We start from the raw sequence: 8,748 nt of genomic DNA, 5'->3' as shown, positions 1-8,748 counted from the left end.
TCAGACTTTTGGACTCCACTGTAACTATGCATTATAATAGGTCTTGATTGTAGGACCATATTCAATATTTTACCTTTTTCAGAGTCTACATTACTTTAAAAATTAAAACTCATTTGATACATTTAAATGCCTCAGAATGATCATTTATACCAGCTATAATATATGACTACATGTCAAGCAAAAATTTTTACCAGCATCCAAACTTCCTCTTACCTGGTACCTTGGCACCTATGTCAGAGGAGATTTCACTTACATCAAAGTCTGGCATACTGGGCTCTTTAAAGTCATGCCAAAGCCTTCTGGGAATGACGTCCACGGGAATGTCATGGGTGACAATGCGACTAATGGATGAGAGGGAAGGCTTGGAAAAGAGAGAGAAAAGTAATAAAACTGAGTCATCAACAAGAGATTCAAACCCCCCCCCCCTTTGTGTAGAGTGCATGCCTTTGTGACCCCCCAGAGTCATCAAATTTGTGCAATTTCATGTTTTTTTTCACACTAGGCTCTTCTGTTTTAACTTTCTCAGCTAAGAGACTATGTCCTCAATTTAAAAACAGCCATTTTAAATAGTCTTAGGTTTTTGTCAGCGTTTGTCAAACAGTACACTAGTATATCAACGGATGTCTCTGTTTGGTGTGTGATGTGTATAATTGATTTCATTTATTAACATTTTTATATACACATCATAATTCAAAGGATGACAATCTTGACTTACATACAGGTAAAATCAATTTGTTTTTAATAATGTTCTAGAATTTCTATGCAGCCGCTCTGGCGCCATCTGGTGGCCCCCCAGTTTGAGAACCACTGTTCTAGATCACAGGTGTTAGTCAGGGGTGAATTTCCTATAGAGTATGCATACATTTTGCAACTACACTCAGGTAAATAATAGAACCAGAGAAAATCAGTGATGCAATCCACATTTTTGTCTACATACGACAATAATAAATCGGTTCTGTTTAACAAGGACTGCACATTTTAGCCATAAGCTTACAAATCAAAATTTCTTAAACATATGATTTTTATGAATCTTGAGCTGCTGCTTTACTTCGAGGCCATTCAAAGTACTTGACATCACTATATCCATTGAACCATGAATATTTTAACTCTCTAAAACCACTTCAAAGTAAAAGATCATAAAAAATAATGCTAATATATATTTTTAAAGACCCTTACCAGTTCTGCAGCCAGAGTGAGGCATGGATAGTGCTTCTTTGTCAGTTTTATTTTGACGGACTTGGCGTTCTGTGCAGTTTTTAAAGCTCTGGATAGGTTCTCTGGATTTACTTCTAAACATATTTCATTAGCGTCTTCTGACACACCTTCCAGTTGATATTCATCAAAAAAATTTACCTTTGAGAGAATAAAATGGAAGATTAGTACTCAAGAATGCAAAATGTGCTTGTAAGGCAACTAATCAACTAAAAATTAAACATGTGATATATATACAGACAGGTGACAAATTAAAGGGAAAACCAGGGGCTCTGTTATGCTGAGGGAGGCATTTTGATGGGATGCTTTGGTTTGTGCAAACATATTCAAACTTCTCCCCATGAAGCCCACTTCCTATTTTTTTGAAAATTTGCGCCTCCAAACACACGAAAAATGTGCAATATTCAACCATTTTTTTCCTCAACCAGTGTATCCCTAATAAATATACAATTCCAAAAAATTTGGGATGCTGTGTAAAATGTAAATAAAAACAGAATACAATGATTTGCAAATCTCATAAACCCATGTGTTATACACAATAGAACATAGAAAACATATCAAATGTTTAAACTGAGGAAATGTACCATTTTAATAAAAAAAATAAGGTAATTATTAATTTGATGGCCGCAACACGTATCAAAAAAGCCAACAAAAGGCTGGAAAAGTAAGTCTTACTTAAAAAAAAAAACAGCTGGAGGTTAATGTGCAACAGGTCAGTAACATGATTGGGTATCTTAGAGAGGCAGAGTCTTTCAGAAATAAAGATGGGTAGAGGTTCACCAATCTGTGAAAAACTGTGTCTACAATTTGTAGAACAATCACTGCATGGGCTCAGAAAGACCTCCAGAACTCATTGTCTGTTAATATAGTTTGCCGTGCCATCCACACATGCTGGTTAAAGCTCTATCATGCAAAGAAGAAGCCATATGTGAACATGATCCAGAAACACCGCTGTCTTCTCTGAGCTAAAGCTTATTTAAAATGGACTGAGGCAAAGTGGAAAACTGTTCTGTGGTCAGACGAATTAAAATTTGAAATTCTATTTGGAAACCATGGACGCCGCATCCTCTAAACAAAAGAGGACTAAAGAGGAGAGGGACCATCCGGCTTTTTATCAGTGCACAGTTCAAAAGCCTGCATCTCTGATTGTATGGGGGTGCATTAGTGCCTATGGAATGGGCAGCTTGCACATCTGGAAAGGCACCATCAATGCTGAAAGGTATATACAGGTTTTAGAGCAATATATGCTTCAATCCAGATTGCATCCCATCTTTACTTCTGGGAGACTCTGCCTCTCTAAGATACTCTTTTTAGACCCAATCATCTTTCTGCCCTGTTGCCAATTAACCTAATTAGTTTCCTGCAGCTGTTTCTTTTGAATAAAACATACTTTTCCAGCCTTTTGTTGCCCCGTGCCAACTTTTTTGAGACAAGTTGCAGCCATCAAATTAAAAATTACCTTTTTTTTTAATTAAAATGGTACAATTCCTCAGCTTAAACATTTGATGTTTTCAATGTTTTATTGTGAATAACATATGGGTTTATGAGATTTCCAAATCATTCTATTGTTTTTATTTACATTTTACACAGCGTCCCAACTTTTTTGAACTTGGGGTTGTAATTAACTGATGTTAACAATGTACTTATCGCTAGCTGAGTCAAACATATTGCTACATTTTATTTCACATTAATAAACTCAAAACATTTTCCACTGGAGAAGGGGAGGGGCTTCTAGACAGTGTTAGTTAATATCGGAACTGTGCAGCGGTCAATAGTTCCAGATTCATGTCAATTGGATCACCTACCTTTTTTCTAAGGAAAAAAAGGAAGACTCTTTTGCTGTATTTTTGCGTTCCACCAGAGTCAGATGATAAAATGAGGAGCTCCTTATGCAAACTGCATGAAGGTTGGCAGGTCTGATAGTAATAGATCTGGTAGTAATTTAAATATAACATTGCCCCACAGTATAAATACATCTGACCTTGACGGAAGGTTCACTGCCAAATCTATAAAAGTTTTGATGAGGGTGAAAATAATGTAAATCAATGCTATGCCCTTCACAGTCACCTTGGGGAGATTTTGGACCGATGTGTTAGATAGCCCTTTCCACCATCATCATTAAAACACCAAATGAGGTAATATGTTTTGGAAGAAATAGTTCATCGCTCCACTACAGTTCCAAAGAGGTATAGACTCGAGGCCAAGGCATGTTAAAGCTGTTCTGGCAGCTCATGGTGGCCCATTTTATGTTGGATTTTACTTTAACATGTCACTTGTTTGTTTTTGACATAACCAAAACAGTGAAAGAATGAATAGGGCCGTACCTGCAGTAACTCACACCACATACTAACCCCTCCATTGGCGACTTTTCCAGAAAGGACGAAGAAAATGTTGTCGACAGTAAGTCGTACGACACAGGTCTTTGTGAGTTTTGTAATAGTATTCACCACGCCTGTAGACACAATGATCCTGATAAACATTTACATTCCTTTGTGAGGAATAAAGAAGCTACATAAGCCCTAAAATCATGTGTGGTTGACTACTCTATTGCTCATGCTTAAACACTCATAGGTAGTTATGACTACTTTGACCACAACTTGCACACACAAGTTTTTTGTTTTATATATAATGAAATGAAATAAGTACTCGGACACTTTTGTTTTTGTTATTTTTATATACTGTACCTTCAGTGCAAATATCCACTTCAAATATCTTTTGACTTTGTACTTATAAATATGAAAAAAATATATATTCATAAAAAAGATATGCTTATTTCAGAACTTGATAAAGGCCCATAATTTCAAAAACCTCCATAAAATGTCAGTGGGATTCAAGTCAGGATTATGTCCCACTACCTGCAGAGAAGCAGCATCATGATCCTCCCATCTCTGTACTTCACTTTGGGTATGGAGTTCTTGGGATCATACATACAACCCTTCTTTCTTCAAACACGAGGAGCTCAAGGAGTTCTGTTTTGTTTGTCTGACCGGTGTATATCATTCCATGAGCTCTGATTTGTCTAAATGCTTTTAGAAATACATCTCTGTGCTTCTTTCTTTAGCAGAAGAGTTTTGTATGAGGTGTTGGAATAGAGATGACTGCAGTGCAGTTCACTGTTTATTGTTCTCTGTGTAACTGTTGTCCATGCTGCAACTCTTTGAATCGCTGCTGGCTTCTCCTTGTTGTGAAATCTTGTGTGGCGGACCTATCCGTGCACAAAGTTTACACCTGCATATTAAAAAATAATTGTACTGACAGGGATGTTTAAGGTCTTTGCTATGGTTCTACAGCTTTTGCCATTTGACCTTCACCATGATTGCTACTTGTTGTATGAAAACTTCCCAACCAATTGCATTGTCTTGTAAAATGACAGGTGCAATCTGCACCTTTATTTATTTCTATGTAACTTTTACATGCATAATATAAATTAGTATAGTGCCTAAATACTTTTTGTTATTGAACTATATTATATTGTATCTTTTATAACGTCATTAATAGGCTATATTATTTCTGCTTATGAATGCACGTTTTTGTTCATAGTTAGAAGTACAAAGTCAAAAGAGAGTGTTTGTAAATATGTGAAAGGAGAATAATAACAAAAACACAAATGTCTTAATACTCATTTTCCATCACTGTATATAATGACACCCACTAAGTCAAAGAATAAAACCCCCACAGCTCTAACCCTAGGTTCACACTAGCAAGCAACACTGCAACAGACGACCATTTATGTTCTGTGTGTGCATGACACGGACCTGCCGTTTCAGTGACAGCAACATTTGAATTGCAACTAGCAGAAATCAATGGTGGCTCTGGTAAGTGTGCATAGCTCCTACAGTTAGTTTGCTTTGCTAATCGGTTAAGCTGCTGGACAGGCCATAAGTGACAACAGTTTCAGTCTCTACAGACCCACAAGAGACAGGTGTGAAAGTAGGGTCAGAGGGTCATGTGGAATATGAATGTGAATACTGAAGTCTCCAATGAATGTTGAATATTTTTACTGACACATTCATTTGCTCATTTTCAGAAAGCTCTTTATAATGCTCAGGATGGTGGATCCGAAGTGTATCTCATTCAGAATAGGGCACTAATGGCCTGTAAATACTAATTACTGAAGATGACTGCATAGACTCCCTTTTTGTGCTAACATCAATTATATTAATAAAACTACTTCATATTAGTTAATTTTGTACTAGGTTTCTGGATAATGCTTAGGTTTGTAAATAGTTGCGATGCCTCATCCTCTGACAGTTAGATGAGGGTGGTGTATATACTGTAGCTTTACCCGGGGACATTACCTACATTCAAAGCTACAAGCTCATTTTTTCTCATCCAAGTCTCTGTTAAATAAAGTACATGAAATTCCTCATTACATGCAAGAAATATTATATCGAGCAGTCCTACCTACAGATTATGGGTACAGTCGGTGTGCTTACCATTATCTAATTATATGTTGAATAGATTACTAGAATAAGGAAAAAGGTTTAGCCTTTGTGTCTGCTGCCTGGTCCAGATCTGAATCGTCAGTGATTAACTAGGCCTGTCTTAAAACAGATATGCTACAAGAATTAAGAACAGCACCTTCCCATGTGGGTTGCATACCTGAGGACAGGTTTGCTTGACTCACCATCAGTGTGTAAAGGACCAGTGACTAATCACCATTGTTCCCAACAGCCAATGGCTGATCACCATCCCACCCATCACTTCTATCTTCTTACCGATATTTACAGTAAACATTAGTTATTCCATCCGTAACTGTTTCTTGATAGACATGGAATAGAAATTTCTGTAAACAGTTGGTTTGACTGTTTTGCAAATACATATATAGGTCATTGGGCTCATAAGTGATAGGTCAAAGATGACCTCTTCTTACTATAAGAAATGTTATAATCTATAATAATCTAAATGTTCTATTCTGATTGAACTCTATTCTATTTGATTCTTCATCCGAAATCTTACGTTAAATCTCATGTAACGTTTTGATATGTATATGATCATGACAAGTCAATCGCTATACAAAGAAGTTCCCACCCCATTTACTGTTACAGTTAGAACTATTCCTAACTAAACCCTGACATGTGGCCATAAAAAATAAGAGTCTGAAATAAGAACCCTCATTAATGATACATGAGCATATACTCGAATCAGCCATAACACTAAAACCACTGACAGTGTAGTGAATAATATTGTTTATCTTGTTACAATGGCACCTGTCAAGGGGTGGGATATATTAGGCAGCAAGTAAATGTGTTGGAAGCAGAAAAAAATGGACAAGCGTAAGGATCTGAGCAACTTTGACAAGGACCAAACTGTGATGGCTGGAAGACGGGGTCAGAGCATTTCCAAAACGGCAGGTCTTTTGTGGTGTTCCCGGTATGCAGTGGTTAGTACCTACCAAAAGTGGTCCAACGAAGGACAACTGGTGAACAGGGTCATGGGCGCCCAAGACTCATTGACTTGTCTGGTCCTATCCCACAGAAGAGCTACTGTAGCACAAATTGCTGAAAAAGTTCATGCTGGAGATGATAGAAAGGTGTCAGAACACACAGTGCATCACAGCTTACTGCGTATGGGGTTGCGTAGCCAAAGACTGATCAGAGGGCCCATGCTGACCCCTGTCCACAACCGAAAATGCTTACAATGGGCATGTGAGCATAAGAACTAGACCAGGGAGCAATGGAAGATGTTGGCCTGGTCTGTTGAATCACCTTTTGGTTTTCTTTTGCATCACATGGACGGACAGATGCATGTGCATCGCTTACCTGGGGAAGAGATGGCACCAGGGCACACTATGGGAAGAAGCCGGTGGAGGAAGTGTGATGCTCTGGGTAATGTTCTGTTGGGAAACTTGGGTGGGTCCTGGCATTCATGTGGATGTTACTTGACACATACCACCTACCTAAACAGTGCTGCAGATCATGTACACCCCTCCATGGCAGCAGTATTCTCTAATGACAGTGGCCTCTTTCAGCAGGATAATGTGCTCTGCTTCACTGCAAAAACTGGAATGGTTTGAGGAACATGACAAAGAGTTCAAGGCGCTGACTTGGCCTCCAAATTCTTCCGATCTCAATCTGATCGATCATCTGTGGGATTTGCTGGAAAAACAAGTCCAATCCACAGAGGCCCTATGTAAAGTCTTGGTGCCGGAGACCACAGCACAGCTTCAGAGATCTTGTAGAATCCATGCCTTGACGGGTCAGAGCACAAGGGAGCACAAGCACATAACCGTAAATTACCAGGCAGGTGGATTTAATGTTAAGGCTGATCAGTGTAGAATTAAGACACCTCTTAAAGCGCTGAGAATGACCACAGGCAAGATATCGGCACTGTTCTAACATCATAATGCGGGGAAGGATGTACAAATTCAATACGGCTAGAATAATTTACATTCTGCACACTTTTATCACATCACAAATACTTGAATTTATTTAAACAGGCAATTCTATTACTATAGACCAAGAGCCGCAATTCCATGTTACCGTCACGTGTAAAATAACGGAAACAGGAGAAAACAGCTTGTCGGATACCTTACCTACTTTTCAGTTTACCTACGTGTGAAATGATTGAGACATCCCACGTCATTTATCTTCGCTCGGAACTTCATGGTCACTTCAGCTGGTAAAATTGCACTTTAACAATGGGCGACTACTTTCTACTGCTTCTAAATTACTTTAAATAAAGTTTACTTAATCATTCATTTCAACTGTCACTGTGTAACAATGATAAATAATCTCGCGCCACCGATGCACACAAGCTAATGCTCCGTGTAGAAACAAATGTATTTTTTTTAAAGGTTCCGGCTCTACATGAGTCCTACTATAGCAACGATTCTATTTTTCTTGTGAAATGTGACGGTAACAAAAATTTACTGATAAAATTGATTGATAAAAACACATTTTTACCAATTAATCTTTATTTTTTTAAACCACAAATAATTTCTCTCTTATTAGTTCCTTTGCCTACTTTGATTCAATCAACACACTGAATTTACAAGAACCAAAAATTGTAGGGTGGGAGGTTAGTACCAGTTAGCAATACAAAGGTCATTTAAAATATGAAAAAGACAGCAAATACAAAGATAAATTTTTCTGTTATAATTACTGTAAAATTGGGCAAGGGCAATGCGACTTACAGCTGTACCAGCATTTTTTTTTTTTTTTTTTTTTTTTTTACAGTCCTTTTTTTTACTTATTCAAAAAAAACCACTGAAGGTAGATATGTGCGCACGCTCAGTCCGCAAGGAATTGTGGATAGCAACGGCAGCATCTTGAATTTCCCAAGATATAATAACAGCGGGAAACTCTCACAACTACTCCAAGGTGAAATACCAGGGATGTTGCTGGGGCAGGAACCTTCCTGCCACCCGGTTCTCCCTAACTTGGAGTAGCTTTTGATGGCCTAGATAACATTCCCAAGTACTAAAGTAGACAAAGAGAACCTAATAAAAAAAAGAGACAATATTATAGCTGGTCATTTATTTATAGAGGGAAAAGATCCAATATTACATATCTTTGAGTGGCAAAAGTATGTGAA

At 37.8% G+C, this 8,748-nt stretch overlaps 1 protein-coding gene across 4 annotated transcripts in view; it reads right to left on the bottom strand.

Moving 5' to 3' along the window:
* Positions 1-7,983, bottom strand: part of hus1 (HUS1 checkpoint clamp component) — a 19,149-nt gene extending 11,166 nt beyond the window's left edge. For 2 of the 4 annotated variants that reach the window (XM_053674926.1, XM_053674924.1), the window contains exons 1-4: positions 7,768-7,983; positions 3,537-3,664; positions 1,177-1,353; positions 254-361 (exon numbers count right to left, since the gene is read on the bottom strand). In XM_053674926.1, the coding sequence (XP_053530901.1) occupies positions 254-361; positions 1,177-1,353; positions 3,537-3,664; positions 7,768-7,819 (465 nt within the window). In that variant the 5' untranslated portion in view covers positions 7,820-7,983. Of the gene's footprint in view, positions 1-253; positions 362-1,176; positions 1,354-3,536; positions 3,665-7,747 lie in introns of all 4 variants that reach the window. The other 2 variants (XM_053674927.1, XM_053674925.1) reach the window with 2 other exon arrangements.
* Positions 7,984-8,748: the final 765 nt, after the last annotated feature.

Source organism: Ictalurus punctatus, chromosome 23 (genome assembly GCF_001660625.3).
Source record: "Ictalurus punctatus breed USDA103 chromosome 23, Coco_2.0, whole genome shotgun sequence".
Lineage (NCBI taxonomy): Eukaryota > Metazoa > Chordata > Actinopteri > Siluriformes > Ictaluridae > Ictalurus > Ictalurus punctatus.
This window is presented reverse-complemented; position numbering and strand designations above follow the sequence as displayed.